Genomic DNA, 25,017 nt, shown 5'->3' with positions numbered 1-25,017 from the left:
TCGAAACTGAATCGAACGCTCAACCGACTAAGCCACCCAGTCTCCCTTCTTTGTGTGTGTTTTAAAGCTTTGGTGGTTTAACAGCATAGTATCATTGTCATCTTCATTTAAATTTCCTTAATTATTAGTGAGACTGAATTCTTTTCTAATTATTTACAACCTGGATGAATTTCCAGAAAATTATGCTGAGTAAAAAAAAAAAAAAAAAAAAAAAGCCAGTTCTAAAAGATTACATACTGTATGACTCCATTTCTAGTAGCAATTTGGAAATGACAAAGTTGTAGTAATGGAGACCAGATTAACCCTTGCCAGGGTTAGGTCTGGGGTAGAGGCAAGGGGCAATGTTGCTATAAAAGGGCAAAATGAGGGACCCTGTGATAGAACTCGTTTATATCTTGACTGGATCAATGTAAATACCCTGGTTGTGATACTGTGCTAATAGTTCTGGAAGATGCTGCCACTGGGAGAGATTGAGTAAAGGGAACATGATCTCTATTATTTCTTACAACTCGATAAAAATGTTTAATTAAAATTATAGATATATGTAAATTATCAATCAGATGAAAACAGATTGGGAAAAATATTTCTACAAATATCAGAGGGTTAAGATTTTGCAATTGTGTATCAGTGACAGAGAATGTCCTCAGCAAAGGACACAAAAAGGCAATTCACTCATATTTTCTCTCTCCCCTGCATCTCTAACATAAATACATTAATCAAGAAATTACTCCATTTTTATGAAATATGTAAATTTCTTACATAAAGGTAGATTTTAAATATGTAAACATTTGAATTACTGATGGCAAAGCAAGAAAATGAATTTCTAAACCTAATGACCATTTATTTCCATTATAGTGAGTTCTCTAATATCCTTTAATGAATTTTGTAAAATATTCAGAAAGTTTTTATTAAATTCACAGGAAATTAAATGTTGTTTTCAGTAGTCCAGAAAAAGAAAGACCTTCTGGCATAGCATAATTTTGAGTATTATACTGTATTCTCTGGCTTTTATATAACATATAGAAAGTGAAAAATGACTTAGAGCCAACCTTTTTGGAATATTTATTAAATCCAGTAATGCAAGCACATCATAACCTTGCTACACAATCTACACGAGATTATGCTACTTAGTCTAGTTACTAAGTCAACAAATATTTCTAACGCATCTACCAGGCTCAGGGCACTATTTTAGGTGCCGGCAATGCAGTGATGAACAAGGCAGAGACAAGACAGATAGACGCCTCTGAAGAGTGAGAGTGAAATAAGAGAACTGTGCGCCTTGGTAAGCATCTCTAAAACTTCATGAAACGTTATCTCCATGTATTTGCTTCAGCGGAGCCCTATTCAGGGCCCTTGGTCAACTCTGGGAAAAAGGAGGAAAGCAATCATGTATACACTGGTGACATGGAAGAAAGACTGTCCAGTTGGTCTCTTCTTTTGCTCTGTGCAATGGCAAGTTGAATGGCAAGCGTTCAACTAACTTGACACACTACTACTACTGATTCCACTATTAACACTTTAGAGGCTTAGGAGCAAAGAACTTTAGCTAGGCTTGTTTATAAATGTGAGAGGCCAGAGAGTAGGAACCTGGGGAAAAGCCAGAGCCAAAGTCCATTTAGTGAAGCTTCTCCCTAGTGAATGGCAGAGCTGAGACAGAACTCTTACTGTTAAACTGACAGTTTAAGTGAAATGCTTTAAGTCTTTCAACATCAGCTCTCTCAAGAACTCTCAAGGCAATCTTGAGTAGGGATTATACAAAGTACACACCTTACAGGACCCTGGAATGGATTTCCTGATCACTATGAGTATTTGTGACATCTTCCTAGAAATCCCCTTACCAGGCGCGCCTGGGTGGCTCAGTTGGCCAAGCATCTGGGTTGGAGCCCCGCCAGGCTCTGCATGGACAGCAATGGAGCCTACCTGGGATTCTCACTCTCCCTCTCTCTCTCTCTGCCCCTTCTCCACTTGCGCATATGCTCTCTCAAAGTAAATAAGTAATTTTTTTAAAAATCCCCTCATCGAAATATCATCAAGATCACTCCCTTTTTTTTCACTCCTAAGAAACTGTTTTCCTGCTTACTTAGTTTTGTTTTTGCTTTCCTACTCAACTATTACTGGGGAGCCCAAAAAGAACTACCACCTATCTTTATCTATAGAATATTGGCTATTTTATTGAATTTGTGTAACAGCAAACATATAAAAATATATAAAATCTATGTATGTTTATATCTTTCAGACACAGATCGGAGTTAATTTTTTTTCTTTTTTTCTTGGAGAGAGCACCAGTGGGGAAGGGGCAGAGGGAGAGGGAGAGAGAATCTTAAGCAGGTCCCACCCCAAGCCCAGTGCAAAGCCTGACACAGGGCTTCATATCAAGACCATGAGATCATGACCTAAGCCAACATCAAGAGTTGAAACGCTTAACTGACTGAGCCACCTAGGGTCCTGGTCCAGAGTTAAAAACTTTTAAATGAGGTTTTCTGAAAGAATATTTAAGTAAACTTACTTAAGCTAACTGTATTTAAGAAAACATGTACAATTCCCCTTGATGGTAACAATGATAGTGAATTGAAAATGAGGATAGTCTTCTCCCTCTTACGTAGGTAGTAAGTCAACTAGTTATCTGTTTGCTAAACCTAGGAAGCTTCTAATGAGACCCAGGAGAAATAGTAATTCCCAAAGTTCTTTTAAAGAGTGAGCCTAATACGAGTGCAAATTTAAAACCACCTTCAGAGCTCAACTTGTTTTCAGCCACTATTACAATGAAGGAGGATGCTGGAAGGCAGGAATGGTAGGCTCATGTAGCCTGAGGGAAAGTTCTAGTAAAGAACATTTTCTGAGGTAGGAGCCGACAAATCCAGGACTCTGGTGTTTCATCATAACTGGTCTCCTTAGCTGCATTTCCTCTTCTAACTGACCTGTAAATGTTGGAGGTCATCAGGGTTTAATTTAGAGACTTTCCTTAATGCCTACTTTTTCTCTGCAAGTGATCCCATCCACCTCAATGGCTTTACATCCTGTTAACTACTAAATTTAAATCTCTATCCCAGACTTGAGTTCCAGACCCATATAACCAACTACCCCCTAATACCAGGCTTCTTAATTTTAAAATACCTAAAAGCGAACTCTTGAATTTCTTCCCAAACCTATTATTCCCTCAATCTTCCTTGCTACACTGAGTAGCTAGCCTCCACTCAGTTGCTAAAGGCAGAAACAAAAAATTGTCTTTAATACCCCTTTTTCTGATCCCTCATATCCAATTCATTAATGAGTCCAGCTAATTCTATCACTTAAATCTACCTTGAATCTCTCTTTGCTTACCAGACCTGCTGGCCCACTCATCCTTTACTGGGCATTTGCAATAGCCTTCCAACTTGTTCCAGACCTTCCTTCTTGGCCCCTCTCAGTCCATTCTCCACATCCCACATTTACTTTCTGAAAGAGGAGAATTTCAAAGTAACAGGCAAGTTTCAGGAATAGTGTAAAGAAAGATCTTTATCTTTCTGAACCCAGTTTCAGACATGATGACCCATTCATTATTCCTGAATTCTCCAGGGACTTTCTGAACCCAGTTTCAGACACGATGACCCATTCATTATCCCTGAATTCTCCAGTGAGTATTTCCTCCCACGCCATCGAGACAGGGGTCACTCTCTAACACAAAGAACCAGTTTCAGTTTTCCAATTATCTTAGCAATAGCCTTTGTAACAAATTCAATACTGGATCACACATTGCATTAAGTTATCTTCTCTCTTATTCCTTCAACCTGGAACAGTTTTTCAGTCACTTTCTATCACAATCTTGACAGCTTTTGAGACTACAGGCTAGCTGCTTTTACAAGGTACCTCAGTTTGGGTTTGTCCGGTGTTTCCTCATAAAGAGGGTCACATTATGCATTTTTGGTAGAAATATCACAGAGGCGAGTTTTGTTCCCTCAGTGCATCACAGCAGATTGTATGGGTTCTGATCATCTAAGAAACAGATGCACGTTGAACTAAACACAAGAGACTTCCTGGGAGAAGAGGCCTGTGAAGATAAAGGGGAGGAAGCAGGAGTTGGCAGAGGGCCTTTTGACCAAGTCTAGGGGCTGTGAAAGGAGAGAAGGTTGGCCTCAGACTGCAATTCAGTCCTGAGAAAGCCTCAGACAGACTGATGGGGTGTCCCTAAGAAAATGTCTCCTTTCAAAGGAATCCCACATCAGGCAGGAATGGACAGGCTCAAGCATCCCCACCTCGCCCAGTGACTGGCTGGCAGAAGTGAACCTCCACATTCGTTGGCTCTCACCTAGTTCTTCCTTTCTACGAAGTGGCTGTTTCGTCTCCATGGGGTGTGTATGCCATAATTTGCGCAGCCAATCCCCTATGGCGGTGTGCACTTTGTTTCTAGTTGTTTGACGCTAAAAACAATGCTGCAATTAACATGAGATCTCAGAAATGCCAGGGATGGAATGTGAAGCAGGCAAGCCATGAATTCCTTGGAGAAGTTTGCAGGAAGCTTCTCTGGGTATGGTCTTCCTGAATTCTCTCCTCCTCACGCAGCAGGAAACATTCAGGCTGCTTAGCTGCTCTCAGCCTACTGGAGGTCATGGAGAGTGGACATAGTTTGGTGGGGCCCATATCAAACTTCCATTCAGAAAGCCCACAATTTCAAAGTGAAAGTCTCCCCAAGGTCTGCAGCTCTCTGGTCTTTCTTCCCTGCGGAGAAGGCCTTGCTCTGGTTTTCTCTGCCAAAACCCCCACCAGAAAGCAAGCCTCATCTGTGCCCAGCAGTCTATAGACCATAGCAGCCAAGTGGAGGGAAGGAAAGACAATCTCAGGTTCAATGTTCCCACAATCTGTTCCAAGTCCATCTAATAATTTAATGCACTGCTATGAAAATTACCTAGAATGTGAATCCCAAGCAAAGCTGTTCTTTTGTAAGCTTGAAGTAGAAATGTGATGACACAAAACCAGTTAATTAACTTAAAATCAGAGTAATGAACTGAAAAACCTTAATGGAAAACCTCTCAGCTCCCTGCCCTCCTTGCTGAGGTCAACTTAGTGCAGGACTGTGAGAGATCAGGAGTATGGAACAGGTCATGCTTCAAAACATTTCTACTGAAAATGTCTTTATACCTGATTGATAAAGACAGAATCCAAGAATTCCCTCCTGGCTTCTACTATATGGTAGTCATCGATTTTATGCATCCTAGGATAATACACTCACATTACAACATACCACTCTAATTGTATACCTACTGTAAGAATTTTGTAAATTTCAAATTATTCCATTTTTGTTCAATGCACATTCTACTCTTTTCTATTCAACTTCTCTGCATATTTTGTGATTGTTAAGTCTTTCACCGAGCAGATTACCCTACAGAATATTAGTCAAAGACCACAGTATCAGTAATTACTCAGTTTGGATAATCAACTATGTTGAAACATGGCAGAATGATTAAATTCACTATATACACATATGCTGTTTTAGCACTACAATGCATTTAATGCTATCTCTAAACATGTTCGGTATTGAAGTCCTAATACAGTATACTGCTTATACCTGTTTTCCCTGCAACAAGTGCTGACAGGTGGTCTCAACCAAGGAGGGCAAGCATGGCAGAAAGTACTGTACAGCCTTGGGTAATGAGCACACTCATTGCCAAACACCCTTATCTAATGAGCACTCCACTGCACCTCTCTACTTGAAAGCAGTCTGTAATGTGTGGTGTCCCTTCTTTGTGTTTTCACAAGGAATGTTGACCAATAATGGCCAAAAAAGGCATACACTGGACAGTATGAGACCTGCTACAAATCAACAAGGGCAAGTGGTACTCTAGGTGTGGAGACGAAAGTGCTATGACAGCAGGAATATGCCCTCAAGGAAACAGTCACAGAAGCAGGGTAGAGATCAACAGGAAATTATCTTCGTCTAAGTCTTCTGACATTATGAAGACATCATAAACATTACTGCAGCCTGGGACAAATTCCTAACGATTTTTTGAAGGACAAGTAGCAATTTCATGACCAATTTTGTCAGGAGAAAAATAAAACAAAATGGAAGACCAAGTGCCAATGTTAGACATCAGGGTCATTTCTCCATAGGACTTCTGCTATACACCGTCACCACCCCCACCTCAGGTCAATTACCACCGTTCCGTCTTAGAAGCATGTCCTCCCTTCTTCCTGACTTACTCCCTCCCATGGCATATGTCTCTATATCCATCAAATTATAGAAAGAAAGAAAGAGAAGGAAGAAAGAAAATAAAATATTACCTTTTATTTTCTTAGGCACACAAGTGATCTGGGATATCAATTATCAAAGATTTTACTGATTCACCTTTAGAATGATCTATTTTAAATCTTTAGCTACCATAGAAAATAGTTTGTGGCAATCACTTTGCAGTTCAGAAGTACCATGTTATAATTTAGTTGTGAAATAAATTAACAGTTTATGTTCAATATGCAAGGTTATTAGAACTCCTGAGTTTCAAATATCCTGTGGAACACATGATTCCTCTCCCTTCTTTAAAGGCTTTTAAACTTAAAGAAATGACTGTTAAAAAAAATTATATCCTAAATAGCTAATTATAACAGAAATTAGCAACATCTAATCTCAAAACCAGATAGTGTTATTTTGACCATCATTCTGATACAGTGAGTGGCCTGTCTGATTCCATCACCAAAGTCATCAACCTAGGTCAGTACCACTATTCCTGAGGACCTCATAAGCTTTTCTTTTTCTCTGCAAATGCCACTTGATTTTGAATAAGTAGCACGATTTACCATGCATAAGGATTTACCTGTATCACCCCAGCACATACCTAGCTATCTTCTCAAGCACTGTAAAGCTAGTCCCACAAATACTGACATAAGTAAGCCATGGCACCTTCCCCAAGAACAGTACAAATCAGCATTGCACATTAACACACAGAGAAATGCCGGGAAATGCTTGTAGCTTCACCACATAGCTCAGTTACAGCAAGGACAAGTAAGAGTGACTCCTGAACTTAGCCTCTCAAGGAAGGAAATGTTTTATAGTTCTATATTTGACCCTATCAAAGGAAAGTCACCTTAGAGAGGTTTGCAGTTGGCTACAAAGCGCATAAACCAAGTCTATGTGGAACAAACCCATACAGTCATTATTGAACACAAATTGAAAACACACATTCTAAAGACAAGAGATTTGGTTCTATTATTTTCATAAACCAAAGAGTACAGATTTCAACTTATTTCACAAATCGGATGATCAAATGAAAATGGACACGAAAGCACTTAGTAAATTATTATATACATGTTTTTAAACAGAGGTACTCTTTTAAAGTAATTTTACATCACAAAATTTGGCAGAGTACACAAAATCATTAACAATAAAACAGAAAGTATGGAAAACTAGGGGAAAGGCCCAAGGAATTAAAAATCAAGCCATATTTTCATCGGATTTAGAAATTATGTAGATTATATACTTTTTAAAAAATGTGCATGAAGCAACTTTATACTGCAGTTTGAGAAATCAAAAATGTTTTATTTTACAAACACACACACTACATGACTAGAGGCATTATCTGGGCCACATAAAAAGATCCTGGAGAATTTGTTGCTGCCATAAAGCTGGGGCGCAGGGTTAAAGGTGGAGTGAGTAAGGCATGGCGATGCTTCGTACAACTTCTAGAGAGTACGTCTGAACCCCAGGAACCAAGCTCAGCTAGCAAACAGAATGAATGTAATGGATTGTTATTTACTTGGAGGCCAGAAATAATGAAGAACAGGAAAACTGCAGCTTTAGATAAGTATTTTAGAAATAGTAAATCCATACTGTTTTAAGTAAAAATGGATGATTTTTTTATATAAAATTATGACTGGCAGAATACAGAAAATGTATTTCTCTTTACATATTTAAGTAGGAAGCAAAATGTAACAACTGGAAGAACTCATTACAAACTACCCAAAGGTATCCATTTGGTGAAATTATTCAAGTTACAAAATACTAAGTAAATAAACGCACTTCAAAACACATGAAGTGTATGTAACACAAGTATGAAAGTAGTGATCTTAAATGATTCCTTTAACAAAAACTAACCAACACACAAGAAGCACAAGAAAAATGTTGTCAAGTTAGACAGAAAAGAATAAATCAAGCATACTGTTCACTGGGATTATTAAACTAAAATTATTTTTAAAAATAAAAACACCTAAGCAAGTAATCAGAATTTTAAAAAAGAATAAGAATATTCGAGTACTATATTTATATATATATATATTTATATATATATTAATATATATATATATTAATATATATATATATATAAAACCAATGAAAGAAAGACTGGAGGCCAATTAAGTACTATAGACCTAGGTGCCTCTAAGATCATTTGCACTGAGGTCTTCTTGGTATGAACATATAAATGATATCCAAAAGTGGGAAAATTTATGCATTATAAAGGAAAGGAAAACAATTAAAACTGCAATAGGGCAAAAAACTTAGGCATTAAAATGACTAAATGCAATGTGTTTTCTAGCATAAGACTAGAAATAACCTGCTCCCAAAGAACTCTTTTGCACTTTAGTAAATAAGGGCAAAGGTTTTGCTCTGATGAAAAGGCAAATGGGAGGTCTCTGATAAGGTAGACTCTTCATAGCCAAAAAAGACACCAACCAGAAAATGTGCATTCATGTCTATAATCAGGGTAGTAAAAAAAATAATCATTAAGTTCACAATTAAACCATTTTTAAAACATAAGATGATAAGTGACTATTACATATGTCATATGGATCATATGCCAAATTACTGTATGCTATACTCCTAAGTGCTATTAATAAATACACTCAATTCATGCTACAAGAGAAAGAATTGAGACTTAATTTCACATTTCAGAATTCCTGAGTCTTGTCAGAGGAAAACAAGTACCAAAAAACAAACAAAATAAACCTACTTTATAGTAGGGCAAATAATACAAATTTGGGTATTAAGTCAATATTCTATTTATAGTTTTAAAGCTGAAGACTACGGGGACAAATATATATGTAATTCAGTGGGATTATAAACATGATTTTAAAGCTTGGTTTTTTAAAAAGGCGATTTGATCAAACAAGGCCACCTGAGTGACATCTTTAATGATGGAAAGCCCATCATTTTAAAAGAGTAGATCTTTATCTCAAAGCCTAATGATGAGTATAAAAAGAAAAAGAAATCTATTTTACTAAAATTTTTCAGTAAGACTGCAATGGGACAGCCCTTTGATGAAAGATCTAACAAGCGTAAAGCCAATGTAATGGAATTAGAACACGAGTTCTAATTTGAGCCACCATCCATTAAATAATTTCCCTTTTGCCTTGCATATTACACAGTGAAAATAAAAAGGTATCTTAAGAGCACTTCAGTCCCACAATGTAGGATTTAAGCTTGTGTGAATAGGTGTAAATGGCCCTGCAATGATGCTTGCAAAAATACATTCAACCAAAAGTTAATGTCTGTTTTCTAACTAGTAAAGAAAAGGGAAACAAAATGGTCCCTCTTAAAATAACAAAACAAAATAGAACAAAACACCATCTTTTCTGGAAAGGACAAAGAACATCTAAAGAATATACATTTAAAATTACATACTTCTACTCATCATTGTAAGTAGGGAAGATGCATACAACTACTCAGGGACTTTATAAATAAAGACGCTAAGCAGAAAAATATTTGGGTTATTTCTTTGTTCATAAGTACCCAGAAAGAAAACAATTAAAAGACACTAAAGTGCAGACCTATAGGCCATTGCGGGCATAATAAACAATAAAGAGGTGCAGCCCAAATTTGCATCTACATTTACACTTACATATCCAGAAAATGATTCTTCCTTTAAAAAATTGTGCAATTTAAAAACTAGTCAGTTTTGTTTGTGCCGTAATACAATTAGAACTTGTCTCTGCCCGCTGGTAAGGTGACCACTAGGCCTTGGACAGCATACTAGCTCTTGACAATCATACGTTTTGTTAGAGTCATACAATATTGATTCCACCTCCAGAAAATGTTAGGGTCCTCTTGTAGAATGAAGAGCCACTGGTATTTGGTTGATTGCCTTTAACCAGAGAGGTTTTCAGTTCCATTTCACAAGCTACAATAGCTGCATTCAATTCCACTTGAGCTCGATGAACTACATAAAACATGAGGCCTATACTTATAATAATCTGTGGATAAAAATAAAACATTACAGTTAATAATATTTTATACAGAAAAAAAGGAGAAATAAATCCAATAAATATTTTGCTTAGAAATGTTTCAAGCAGGATACTTCTTAAATATGGTCAGGTAAGATTTTTAAATGGGTTATACACAGTCCATTCATTCTTTCCTTGGCTGCTTCTACTGGGAGTGGAGGGCTGAAATCTAGAAGTAACCATCATAGGATATCAGGTTAGCACAAGGCAAGCATACATCCTTTGTAGTCTATATAAATGAGGTTTGCTTGATACAAGTCAAACTTGTCTCTTTGTACCAAGCAGCTTCCTTCAAGGAATTAAAAAAAAAAAAAAAGTCTAAAAATAGAGGCAACATCTGGCTAAACTTTATTAATGTAATTAACATAATATCATATCTTTGCAGGACTATAAATGTCCATAGGTATTCCTAAGCCCACTTAGAGAGAAGCACTACCATTTGCAAATGAACTATCTAGTGCTGCCAAAATTTAAAATATTATGAACCACTTTAAAAAAGTGAAACACCAATAAACTTCAAAAGAAATTAACAAGAGATCATGAACATGAAATTGTACTTAGGGAAAAACAAAAACAAGGTAAAACATGATAATCAAGAAAAAAAATGCCTGTCAAAGAGATATGAGAAAAAGCATCGAAATCAAAATCAGGCGCAGTCTTGACCTAACTACTCAACTAGTGATGTGACTTCACATCACTATGTGGGCTTCTCCCACTGTCTAATAGGAACTTGGGGTCCCTCTTTATATGTTAATGTGCTTTAGCATTTTACGTACAGTTCATCAGAATGTCTAGGCAGTACGTATCTTCTAAATGGTGTTTATTCCTAATTTCATTTGTAAATCAGTTCTTTAGAGTTTGGAGCAAATATTCTCAGGCAACAAGGTGAGGACAGGTGATGTTTAATGTCCCAGTAAGTTTCAAAGAAGTTCAAAGGCCACTCCAACCATAGTGGCACTAAAATATAATATAAAATAAATGCCTATCCATAATTTAACAGTTTTGCGGGAACAGTATTCTAAATAGAAGCAGTGAGGGAAGTGTAGAGGGAGTGCATAGTGGGGGTGGTAACTTAGAATTTGTGCAAGGGGGGGCACTAGTAAATGGGTATCCAATACTCAATACAATTCTTATTTTTTTACGTTTATTTATTTATTTTGAGAGAGAGACAGCAAGAGCAGGGGAGGGAAGAGAGAGGGAGGGAGTGAGAGAAAATTGAAAGCAGGATCCACACTGTGAGCATGGAGCCCAATGTGGGCTTGAGTTAGTGAACCGCAAGATCATGACTTGAGCCCAAGTCAGATGCTTAACCAACTGAGCCGCCCAGGTCCCCATTAATTCTGAGAAAATTAGGTATTTTAAAAGTGGGCCTTCAAATGTGCTTACTCTCCTAAAAAAAAATAAGATATACTAACTGATATGTAAGTTTGATACTTATCAGTGTTATGGTGACACCATGTAAAGACATGGAAAACTAAGTTGGGGATGGTCTGGATGAGATGCTGAGCTCTGCCTCAGACATGGTGGACTTGAGGTACCTATTGGATATCCAAGACAGTGAAGTGAATGGGTCCAAAGCTTAGAAAGAAGACTGACTTGAAGATGTGTATTTGGGAGTCCTTATTCAAATAAACATAACAGCAGCCACCATAATAACTGGATTTCCAGGAAGGAAAGTTTTCAGAGTAAGAACACAAAGCCTAGGCTAGAATCTTGAGGAATACAAACTGTGGGGTAAAAAGAAGGGATGGTGATAAATGAACCAGGGAAGTAGGGGGAAAAAAAATCAAAACCGTTAAGGGAAAAAATGGTTTTAAAAAGAATTTTAAGTTGCTAAGAGTTCAAGCCGGGTGACAACTGGAAAGTACATCTGATTTTGACAAAGCTAATGATGCAGCCACAGAAAGGAGGCTTAGATCTAGTGAAAAACTTTTTCACGTTCCCAGTGAGGGTAAAATCTTTACATGGGATTTTCCCCAGATGCCCTTGTAGACCCAGGGCCTGGCAATTTGTGCTGATTCTTTCCCCGAACACACACTCCCTTACTGAAGTGTAAAAAAAAAAAACAAACAACAAAACAAAAACCTGTTTTACAAAGCTTCCCGATGAACACAAAAGAATCAAACACAAACAAAGGGACCAGCCTTCTACCAAAAGGCATCTCCTCCACTGTCAACTAGAGAGCAGGCTGAGGGCATGAGGGGAACACCAGAGAGTTAGCAGATTTCTTAGGTGGAAATTGATGGGTTTCCCACTTGAAGGCTCCTGATTTTTCTGTTAATCAAGAAAGGCAATCTGTTGAGAATGAAGTGGAAAATGGGGACAGGAGTCAAAATTGTGAGGAGCTAAGATAGGTTTGTAATGGTCATTGAGCAAACGGGTGGTGGGAAGACAAGGAAACAGGCTACGGGGAAATGTTGAGAAACCAGCATAAGTTTTGCAACTATGAATTAAATATTACCAATCTGGTTGTATGATTTTCCCAGAACAACAGGTGCAAAACATATCAAAACTTGGATTTATCCAGGATTTTGGCTGGTGGGCACACAGAAAAATACAGGGCATGGAAATGAATAACTGAATTGCAAGACCACGGAATCTTAAGTTGGATTTCTGTACAAGAAATAGTTGTTCCTTCCTCTGAACATCTATTTTGATTTCCTTTAATTTTACAGACACTGTGGATTCTATTTAGGTGGCTATAAAGCTCAGAGGCAAATGTGTGGCTTATTTCTAGCAAATATGAGAAGCCTCATGAACACACTTATTCTACTAATTTTAACCTAAGCTTCATCCTTTGTTCCTATGTTAGTTTCCCCCTTCAAGATGACTTCTTTTCCTCTCTTGTTTTATTCTGTGTATCTTTTGTAAGCTGAATTAAATCCTTTTTGAAATATACTAAACTATAAGGAACATCAACAAATCTGAGGCATAAAAATGCCTTTTTTTGGTGGTAGTTATTGTTGTTTTTATAAACATCTGGACTGAAAAATAGGTGCCTTCCCCCCCCCCTTATATCCTAAGCTTAAATTTGTCAGCTCAAAGGGGTAATAAGAAATCACTGGAAAAAAAACCAAGACCCTATATTTTTAGAAGCACTACTGACAAATCCATGAACTATTTTGTTCTATTATAACTCAACTAATTACAGTTAAGTGATTTACTAAGATGTATAGAAACAAAGTATCAAATAATGAAAATCTTATGAAAATTACTGATAATGACCCATTCTAATTACTCAAGTATAATGTAATGGGAAAATAGGTATTTCAAATGGATTAATCATTTTCAAAAAACTAAAAGAACATAAATATGTGCTTAAATATATGCTAAAAAATCTATCATTCAGGAGCATCTGGGTTGCTCACTTAGTTAAGCTTCAACTCGATTTCAGCTCAAGTCATGATCTCATAGTTCGTGGGTTTGAGCCCTGCGTTGGGTTCTGTGCTGACAGCGCTGAGCCTGTTTGGGATTCTCCCTCTCTGTCTCTCTGCCTCTCCCCTGTTTGCAGGTGCTCTCTCTCTCTTTCTCAAAATAAATAAATAAACTTAAAAAAAATCTATCATTCATGGGGTGCCTGGGTGGCTCAGTTGGTTAAGAGTATCACTTCAACTCAGATCATGACCTTACAGTTTATGAGTTCGAGCACTGTGTCAGGCTCTGTGCTGAGAGCTCAGAGCCTGGAGCCTGCTTCCAAGTTTGTCTTTCTCTCTCTCTACCTCTCTCCCACTCACACTCTGTTTCTCTCTTTCTCAAAATAAACATTAAGATAAACTTTTTAAAAAAATCTATCATTCAGGTTCTTTAAAATACATACACATACACACACATATATATTATGTGTGTGTGTGTGTATATACATATATATACATATATATGTATAACTTTGTATAAAAAAACATAAAAACAAAATAGATTCCCAAATAGTAAAAATATTCTAAAATTTTTTTTTTTTATATTTTTTATTTATTTCTAGGAGAGAGAGAGACAGCGTGAGCAGGGGAGGGTCAGAGAGAGAGGGAGTCACAGACTGAAACAGTCTCCAGGCTCTGAGCTGGCAGTCAGCACAGAGCCCGTCGCGGGGCCCGAGCCCACGAACCGCGAGATCATGACCTAAGCGAAAGTCGGACGCTTAACCGACTAAGCCACCCAGGCGCCCCTCTAAAATTTTTCTTAAAGGAAGCCATTCAATTGATAAGCTTTATTTATAGTTCAATGTAAACATTCCTGGGCTTATGGGTTTACTAAACTTGTACTACATAAGCACAGAGAAAATCAACTCTGATAAATAAATATCACACCAGTAAACTATCGTCCTGGCTATGAGCATGGTTCCTAGAACCAACTGCCTTGGTTTGTGTCTTGGTCCCATTCCTTGCAGTTGAGACTTTAAATTTTTTAATGTTTTTTTTTTTATTTCTGAGATTGCGAGAGAGAGAGAGAGAGAGTGCGAGAGCGAGCAGGAGAGGGTCAGAGAGAGAGGGAAACATAGAATCTGAAACAGGCCCCAGGCTCTGAGCTGGCTGTCAGCACAGAGCCCGATGTGGGGCTCGAACCCACGAACCATGAGATCATGACCTGAGTCAAAGTCGGACGCTTAACCGACTGAGCCATCCAGGTGCCCCTTTCTATTTTTTTAAATTTTTTTTTTATGTTTTTGCAGCTGAGACTTTAGACCAATTACTATTCACTGGTGTGCTGATAAACTAGCTCTTGGAGATCACAGGTAGATCACTGGATTTGGAGCACCTGCCGTTTTCCATAGTATAAATACTCCTGCCACTGCTGACGTCACTGAAGAGTTGGAAGAGAGGTACACAATTAGTTGGACATATGAAAAGGACAAACCTCCTAGCGTTCTGGTAGGGATTACATGAACATACATATATGGCATATAAAGCTCTGAAAAGTTATTATCATCATCTTACTAAATCATCAACAATTATGGTGATTTTATACTTTGGTAAATCTCAGGATGCAAATTATAGCACAACTAAAGAAATGAATTTTGAACTCTTCCTGTTGCAACTTAAAGGCGCTGAATAAATGTGCCTACATAACAGGATTTTTTCTTTTATCAACTTTTTATATGGAATTGTATGTACCCTAAACTATATTATAATTTGTATGGCAATAATCCATTATGCAAATCTTATTTGAATTTGTAATGGAAAACTTCAGACACTTTTATAAAGCTATCTTTTCTAAAAAAATATTTTGTTCTACATCAAATTGTACTGGGAAAAAAATTACACTGCCAGTATAATACTTTTTTTTATCTATCTACCTATCTACCTACCTATCTATCTATTTATGTTTTTTAAATATTTATTTTTGAGAGAGAGAGAGAGAGAGAGAAAGAGAGAGAACAGGGGAGGGGAAGAGGGAGGGAGACACAGAATCCAAAGCAGGCTTCAGGCTCTGAGCTGTCATTACAGAGCCCTACGTGGGGCTCACACTCACAAACCACAACATCATGACCCAAGCTGAAGTCGGATGCTTAACTGATGGAGCCACCCAGGTGCCCCAGTATAATACTTTAAAAAAATACCAAATTGGAGAGTTCAATAATTTGAAAATAAAGATTAAAATCTCAACCCTACCAAATCTCACTAAAATTATCTTCAGAAACATAGTATTACCAACACTTCACAAAAACTCAAAATAGAGCGATGACTTTGAAAATTGCTGCAAAAAGAACCCTATTTTTGTCATTCCCTTTTTTGTTTTGTTCAAGAGAATTTTTAATAAGCATCAGTTGAGTTCTATACACTTCCATATGTCCACACAGTTAAAATGTAAATGTTGTAAAACTATGAAGTATAACTGAAAAAATAAGAAAAGAGATTAAAAGGAAAAACTCTCTTAAATTATTCTCAATGAAATCCAGTAGGTTTAAATAAGCAAAGCCATATAAAAAGAAAAAAAGAGCGTGAGAGAGAACCCTTAACCTTAAACTCACCTGTAAACAAAAAACAAAATATCCACTAACACTCTGTTCTGCAATGACATCTTCCATTGTCCGCAGGGTGGTACCCAAGTAAGAATTCAGAAGCTGGGTAGGAAGCAGTCCAACCGAAGATGCCATCAGATAGTTGGGTAAGGAGAGATCAGTAATCTAGAAGAGCAGATTAAAGGGAATGATTCATTATCAAGTAAAATTTCAATTTTACATAAAACTGTGTGTACAAGTCTTGCTAATGGTTTTTCCTTGGGAGGAGAAGGAGATGAAATATTTTACAAAGCATTTTGATTTTTTTAAATGGTTATAAGGGGAATACATGCAGGATGTAGATGTAGAATGATATGAGTTTAAAGAAAAATTTTAATATTCTATGATTCTACCATTAAAAGATAATATCTGTGACAATCTTTCTCTTCGATGTAAATAAATGTGCACATACACGGATCACTTTGTAAAAACAGTTCTGTAAGTCTTGCTCATGTCATTAGTAATCTTCGTAAGCAAGCTTCAATGACAGTGTGGTTACTGCCCTCTGAAGCCAGACAACCCTCTAACGGCATGCCAGTGCTGAACTTCAATGAACTCTTTTGACTCTGAGCAGCAGTATTTTCATCTGTGACATGAGGGTAATAACATGGTTGTTGTCAGGATCAGAAATATTTGTACAGTCGGTAGCAAATGCCTAGCACATGACTGATGCTCAGAAAAGGTAGACATCATTACTAAGCAATTACACTACCAATGTGTGGATGTGGTACAATTTAAGCATTCTGCTATGGAATATTTACATTGCTTCTTTGTTTTCTTTGTATATATGTGATTATGTATGTGCATTTTTGCTATTATAAATTTAAAAAAAAGTCCAATGAAATGTATATTAACCTGTGTGGGAGTGTCTAAAATATTCCCATCAACTTTTCCTCTGTTTTCATGCTCTTGTGTGATCTTTTCCCCTAGAATGTGGATTGGACCTGATGCTTACTCCTGGCAAACAGACTATGGCAGAAATGAGGAGATGTAACTCTCAAGATTAGGTTACAAAAAAACAGAACTCCGGCTGTCCCTCTAGCAGGTGAGCCATGCTGGAAGCAGCTCTGTGGAGAGTGCCATGTGGCAAGGAAATAAGTCTTCAGCCCACAGCTAGCTAAGACCTGAGACCTACCAAGAGCCACCTGAGTGAGCCTGGAAGCAGATTCTCCCCCAGCCAAGCAGTATGATAACAACAGTCCTGGCCGCCACTTTGATTGCAGGCTTGTGAAAGAAACCTGAGTCAGAGGCACCCAGCTCTGCTGCATAGGAATTCCCAACCTACAGAAACCATGAGATAATAAAAGCTTATTTTTAAGTCACCCACTTCTGGAGAGGTACATAGGAAGAAATGACTAATACAATATGTATCTCCACTATTTAGGATAGATCACTAGGAGTAGAATTATTGGTCCCAGGGGCGCATGGGTGGCTTAGTGGGTTAAACGTCCGAATTTCGCTTAGGTCATGATCTCGCGGTTCATGGGTTCGAGCCCCGCGTAGGGCTCTGTGCTGACTGCCAGCTCAGAGCCTGGAGCCTATTTCAGAGTCTGTATCTCCCTCTCTCTCTGACCCTCCCCTGCTCACGCTCTCTCTCGCTTTCTCCTAGAAATTAAAAAAAAAAAAAAAAAAAAAAGAATTATTGGTCCCAGCAATGAAACCTGTTTTCCAAAAAAGTTCAGGCTGATTTATATATCTATCAATAAGTAATGCATGAGTATGTCTATTTGATCATACTCTTACCAACTTAAAGTATTAAATTTCAATCTTTCCTAGTTTGATAGGGTAAAAATGATATTTTATGACCGTTTAACCTACACATTTTAATTTATATTAATACTAGTTTTAAATATACATTTTTCTGTTTGCATTTCTTTATGGCTTTCCTTTTTCATTTTTGTCCATTTTTATTGGAATGTTAATTTTTTTCTTATTTATTCTTATATAAGAATATATATGTTCTCTATATATTCTATTATAAGAGCTCTTTATATATAAGGGCAACCTTTGTCTATTATATTTGGCAAACATTTTCCTCTAAAGTGCTCCTTATCTTTTAACTTTATGTTTTGACATACAAATGTTTCATAATTTTTACATAATCATATATTACCTTTTTTCCTCTGACTTACCCTTTTATTTAGCTTTAGAATGTCTTTTTAGATTTATTTTTTTTACTTATATTTCTCTTCTGATTCTATTTACCTTTTTAAAAATTTTTTTTAATGTTTTATTTTTTTTTGACAGAGTGAGTGAGTGTGAGCAGGGGAGGGTCAGAGAGAGAGGGAGTCACAGAATGCGAAGCAGGCTCCAGGCTGTGAGCTAGCTGTCAGCACTCAGCCTGATGCAGGGCTCAAACCCACAAACCGTGAGATCATGACCTGAGCCGAAGTCGGACGCTTAACTGACTGAGCTGCCCAGGCGCCCCTCTATTTTCCTTTTTAACATTTACCATTTATCCCTTCTGGAATTTAATTAAAGGTGAAATGCAGCCTTATTCATTCCGCAGTAGCCAGTTTTCCTAGCACTACTTATTGAGTAATTAATAACTTCTCCTATGATTTGTGATGTTTACTTTATTATAAATGAAGTAGGTATATATAAAAGGATCTATTGGGGGCTCTAACATTTTAAATCTTGTATTGAAACCAGATTGTTGTAAAGACTATAAGTTAATATCTGGATACAGTTTCCTATCCTGCAAACTCCTTCATTACTCTTCTTTTTAGAACTGCTATAACTATTCATACCTATTCACTTTTACAGATAAATTTTAGGATCATTCTATCATTCAAAAAGAAAAAAAATCAGCAAATTTTATATTGGGATTAAGGTAATTTCTAAATTAATCTGAATAGAACTGAAATCCCTGTGATATTCAATATTTTTATCCAGAAATGTTCCTATAATTATTCAAAACGTTTACATCTCTTACTAAAGTTTGATGGCTTTATTCACATATATTATATATTTCTTATTCATTTATCTCTAGGCATTTGTGTTGTGGTTGGTACTGCTATCAATTTTGAGAGTAACTTTTCTATAGCCCCATCTAGGTTTACTTGTATGTAAGAAAGATTTTGGCCATTTTACTAAACTTTTATTTGCTAATGTTAAGATCTGGTATTTTATTTTATTTATTCTTTTTTTTTTTTAATGTTTATTTATTTTTGAAAGAGAGACAGAGCATGAGCAGGGGAGGGGCAGAGAGAGAGGGAGACACAGAATCCAAAGCAGGCTCCAGGCTCTGAGCTGTCAGCACAGAGCCTGACGCGGGGCTTGAATCCACGAACTGTGAGATCACAACCTGAGCCAAAGTCAGACGCTTAACTGACTGAGCCACCCAGGTGCTCCTAGATCTAATACTTTAAAAGAGTAACCTACCGCTAGTCTAACTACAATCTAATGTTATCTAATAATCAGGTAAGTCCTATTTTTAGTAAAGCTACATTCATCTCTACCCATAGACGATTAACTGGAGATGGGCCACTGCTGGTTTGGAAAGAACACTACAGTGACTGGTTAACAATTCAACTAAACAATCACGGACTCCATGTTGCCCAGGCCAAGATGTTCTGGTAGGTACCTGCAGGGGACAGAAAGAAGGATCTAGCTCTTACCTCAAAGGATTTACATACCGACAAGGACACATCAACTACCTCAGGAAGGGAGCCTTGAGAAAAACTATGTGTAGAGCATTAAAGAGTAAACAGGGATTAACATGAGCTGCAGGAATACAGGCCAAAGGGCAACCATGTGAAAAAAGAAGCATTCAGAATGGACTCTGAAAGCTAAATACGCGTTTGACAAGCAGAGGCCGGTGGGAGGAGGAAGCTAAGCCACTCTAAGAAGAGAACGAACAAGGACAATGTGGCACAGAAAGTACAGGATGTATCAGTGAAGTTGGCAGTGAGGCTCTGACTGTTTACAGAGCACTCGCAAGGGAATACTGTACAGGACAAATACTTGGGGTAATACTTATTAGGGGCCTGGGGGAAAGGAGAAATGACTTTCTACCCAGAAGAAAAGCACTGGGGATTCTAGTCAAGGAATCATGTGAATGGGGTGAAGAAAGGTTCCTCTGTCAGTTTGGAGTACTTATAGGAACAGAGACCTTTCTTTGGAATAAACATGTCAAATATATAAAATGAGTAAATATGATAAAAAATGAATCATAAACATTATGATATTGCAGTTAATATGACATTACATGTTTTGGAAGCTATCTTTTTTTCTTTTGTTTATTTATTTATTTAGAGAGACAGAAAGGCAGAGAGAGGGAGAGAAAGAATCCCAAGCAGGCTCTGTACCATCAGTGCAATCTGATGTGGGGCTTGAACTCACAGAACCATGAGACCATGACCTGAGCTGAAAACAAGAGTCGGACACTTAACTGACTGAGTCACCCAGGTACCCCGGAATTTGTCTTTAAAATAAACATTTCAATTCCCAAAATGTCAGAATGCAAAGCTTCAGTCCATAGTCTTTAAATATAATGAAATTTCTCTAAGACGTAAAATTGACATTCAGATAGGACATCAGTACTATCCAAATGGCGATGTTAAGAACAGATCTCATAAATGTGAAACAGCTCTGCAACTCAACTCTTTAACCAGCCCTTTGTCCAAAGCAGATATCAAAGTTCACCAAAATCCTTTTCGACAAAACCTCATCCTGGGGAAAAAGCAAGTGCTATTGTTCATATATATATATATATATACACACACATATAGACACACACACATATACACATATGAATATATATATGCCCTTTCTGAAAAGCGGTATATCCAAAGAAAGCAAAAAACTAATTTTGGCTCATCATTATAAACCATGTTGCTGGACTTCAAATAAGTTAACCAGAACAGAGACAGAATCACATACACACACAGGTTTTCAACTATTACTAACATACTAAGCTAAACAGGTTCCAGATTACTGTAATACAGCATTTCCTGTATGCTAAGGCCTTACTCAGAATCTGCATCTAGCTTCATTCTTTGAAAACCATAATAAACTGAGAATACTTGTTCCCAAAGAGACCTACCCAAACTTCTCTCGCCAGTAAGTTCTTATCCACCAACTTCTTAAAAATTTGTCTGCTTGCCTACTTGCCAGAAAGATATTAAATGTGAGCCCAGAATATTTCCATTGGAATTCCTGCCTACAATATCCTGGGATCTTGGCTCAAGATTACTTTCCTACTCCAAAGAACTTCCAGAAATCTCAACTTAGGATACCACTGTTATCCTATTAGTCGATTTCTATGATCATAAATACTCCAGTAAGAGTTTGAGAGATGGTGAATGTTACTTGACTGCTATCCTCCCCTGCTTTTAATACTCTAGAAGCACAAAGTGTATGCATTCCTGATGGGCTTGAACTCGGGAACTCTCAGCTCATGACCTGAGCCGAGGTCAAGAGTCAGATGCTTAAACAACTAAGCCACCCAGATGCTCCTGTGCACTCTTATTCCCAATAGTACTTGGAGATGTAATTCACTTCTCTGGGTCCGTAAGGGCTAATGTATAACATTACCTTATACCAAATAAATCCTGAAAACAAATAGCCCATCTGAGGAGGGGAAAAAAAAAACCCGGAAAAGGAAAAAGAAAAATGCTGAACTCTGAAGAGCAAGAGCTGACTTATGTTTGGGGCTCACAGTAAGAGAACCTCTGTCTTCAGATAGATCACTCAGATGCTTGCGGACTCCGGGGCACAGCACAAAGTACCCTCGCCAGGCAACCCTGTCTCTCGCCCCTCCACTTTCTCAGTTTACAGCTACTTATGCAATGTTTTTACCAGCTTTAATTTAATCCACTAAGAAACTTTATTTAATTTTTACACAGAATATCTTGACATAGATCTAATAAAGAATATAAAAGTGATCTACTGTGTTCAGAGGAACTCAAATTTTATCCACAGTTCTGTGAATCTAATATTAGTTTTAGAAATTATGCCTTCCTGAATTTTCTTGGTCTATACAATAGGAGGCTGTTTTATTGACAAGGTTGTATGAAGGTAAATTCCAATTAAAACCATATTTAATAATATTATACAGAAAAAAAATTATGAATCCCCAAAATAATTTTTAAGTAAGGAATGATCAAAGGAAATAAAAATGAGTACAGTCTGATCTTTTCATAGAATTACTATTTATTGATAAATTGTGTTTTCTTACATATACATGCTCAAAATACTTACTATCAGTGTTTCAGAAACAGTTGGAAATGGCAACTACAGTTGACCCTTGAACAAGGGTTAGAACTGTGCAGGTCCACCTGTACATGGGACTTCTTCCAGTAAATACGGTACAATACTATATATGTACTTCTCTTATGATTTTCTTAATAACATTTTCTTTTTTCTACCTTACTTTATTGTAAAAATATAGTAGATAATACATTATTTGTATATTATAACATACAAAAATATTTATGAATGGGCTCCTTATGCTTCTGGTCAACAGGAGGCTATTAATAGTTACATTTTTGGGGGAGTCAAAAGTTATATATAGATTTTGACTGAGCAGGGGGCAGGGATCAATGCATTGTTTGGGGGTCAACTATAGTATTCACTTCCAGAAATAGAAAAATTTCAAAACCAGTTTAAGAAAAAATATTAATTGCCCATTCTCCCTTCCTTTCCCCTCCCTCCCAAAATACCTCTATCTCAAGTTTCTCCAGCTAGACATATCAGAAGTCAGTCACACAGCTCATTCCTCCCTCATTCCCGAATCCAATCATTTGCCCTGTCTTATCAATTCCACTTTCTAAATACCTAAGTAATCTGTTCAATTCCTATTCAGTCTCCCCTCTCTAGTCTCCACAACCAGACCTAATGTGCACTCATCACCTATGCTCATTCCTGCTGAAGTCTTTTCAAAAATGCAAATGTGGGGGCGCCTGGGTGGCTCTGTCTGTTGGGCATTCAACTCTTTTTAATTTTTTTCTTAAATAGTTTGTTGTCAAGTTGGTTTCCATATAACACCCAATGTTCATCCCAACAAGTGCCCTCCTCCATGGCCATCACCTCTCTTTCCCTCCCCCCCCACCTCCATCAGCCGTCAGTTTGTTCTCGGCATTGAAGAGTCTCTCATGGTTTGTCTCCCTCCCTCTCCCCAATTATTTTTCCCCTTCTTCTCCCCCACGGTCCTCCATTAAGTTCCTCCTAATCCACCTGTATGTGCAAACATGGTATCTGTCCTTCTCTGCCTGACTTATTTCCCTCAGCATAACACCCTCAAGGTCCATCCACGTTGCTACACATGGCCAGATTCATTCTTTCTCATTGCCATGTAATATTCCATTGTATAGATAAACCACACCTCCTTGATCCATTCATCAGTTGATGGACACTTAGGCTCTTTCCATGTTTTGGCTATTGTTGAGAGTGCTGCTATGAACACTGGGGTACATGTGCCCCTATGCATCAGCACTCCTGTATCCCTTGGGCAAATTCCTCGCAGTGCTATTGCTGGGTCATAGGGGAGTTCTATTGTTAATTTTTTGAGAACCTCCACACTGTTTTCCAGAGGGGCTGCACCAGTTTACATTCCCACCAACAGTGTAGGAGGGTGCCCGTTTCTCCACATCCTCGCCAGCATCTACAGTCTTCTGATTTGTTCAAAATGAACATCCAACTCTTAATTTTGGCTCAGGTCATAATCCCAGGGTCATGGGAACAATCCCTGCATCAGGCTCTGCACTGAGGTGAACTCTGCTTGAATTTCTTTCTCTCTCTCTCCTGCCCTTCTCCCCAACTGCTCTTTCTCTAAAATAAAAAAATTAAATAATTTAAAGATAAACTTTAGATGCAAATCTAATCCTGCTTTAACTCTTTCTGACTGCCATCAGAAAAAGGTACAAGTTATCCAACAGGCAAAGTGCTTCACGATCCAGCCTCTGATAATCTCAAGCTTCAAATCACATTATGTTCCAGGCACATCAAAATTCTCTTGTTCTTAGAATTGCTCTCTTTTCCTTTTGGGCCACTGCACATTGTTCCTTCTGGCAAGGAAATCTGCACCCTTCCTCCATTCTTCTTACTTGGGCCAAAGTCCTAAACTGTCTTTCACTGCCCACTCATCAACGTCTCTAGTAAACCTTCCCTGAGTTTCCAGGACTGCATTAGGAACAGCATTCAAGTTCTCTGACAGGACACTGTCACTCCCCAGTCCCCTTCACTCTAGTGAATACCTGAAGATTTCACCATCTGTTTGCCCTTCACCCCTTCCCCAGATTATAAATTTTGTAAAGAAAGGGACCTATCTGTCTTATTCTTCACTGTGTCTCTAGTCTTTAGCGTGATGCCACTATATATTAGGTGCTAAATATATGTTCATTGGATGTTGACTATATCAACATCAGAACTGTTTATACATGTGGAGACTTATAATAACTGCCAGCTTATAAACAGGTTAGGATGTGAGTCTACTTGTAATCATCTGTTCTGAAATTGAGACTGCCTTCCTCTGTCCCCCAAAAGGAAATAATGTTATAAATGGAAATTATCATCAAAATGTATGCCATAGTATACTTAGAATGCTATTTCTTCCCTAGACTGCAAGCACCTTAAGGGATTTGGGATAAACTTTGCTTTACTTACTGTTATAACTCTAGCATCTAGAATAGCAGTGGGAACAGATTAGATACTTACCAGTTACTTATTAAGTGAACACTAAATAAATACTAAAAGCATTTCCAGTAATCTCTGTATTTTGACCAATGTCAAGGCTGAGACCCTCTGGTTAAGTGGCAACTGTGAAAGTGTTAGGAAAAGTCTTGCTACTGGAAAGGAAAAACAAGGCAGGGACTCTGAGAGACTCTGCCTCTACCAGCTGA

General features: G+C 37.6%; 1 protein-coding gene across 5 annotated transcripts in view; it reads right to left on the bottom strand.

The window, feature by feature from the left end:
• Window positions 1-3,317: 3,317 nt before the first annotated feature.
• Window positions 3,318-25,017, bottom strand: part of TMEM64 (transmembrane protein 64) — a 31,892-nt gene continuing 10,192 nt past the window's right edge. Inside the window, exons 2-4 of one of the 5 annotated variants that reach the window (XM_039240577.1) lie at window positions 16,145-16,300; window positions 9,984-10,152; window positions 3,318-3,435 (exon numbers count right to left, since the gene is read on the bottom strand). In XM_039240577.1, the coding sequence (XP_039096508.1) occupies window positions 3,404-3,435; window positions 9,984-10,152; window positions 16,145-16,300 (357 nt within the window). In that variant the 3' untranslated portion in view covers window positions 3,318-3,403. Of the gene's footprint in view, window positions 3,436-6,276; window positions 7,685-8,274; window positions 10,153-16,144; window positions 16,301-25,017 lie in introns of those variants that run through there. The other 4 variants (XM_039240576.1, XM_039240579.1, XM_039240578.1 and 1 more) reach the window with 4 other exon arrangements.

This window comes from Hyaena hyaena, unplaced genomic scaffold (assembly GCF_003009895.1).
Source record: "Hyaena hyaena isolate Hyena2069 unplaced genomic scaffold, ASM300989v1 scaffold_177, whole genome shotgun sequence".
NCBI lineage: Eukaryota > Metazoa > Chordata > Mammalia > Carnivora > Hyaenidae > Hyaena > Hyaena hyaena.
This window is presented reverse-complemented; position numbering and strand designations above follow the sequence as displayed.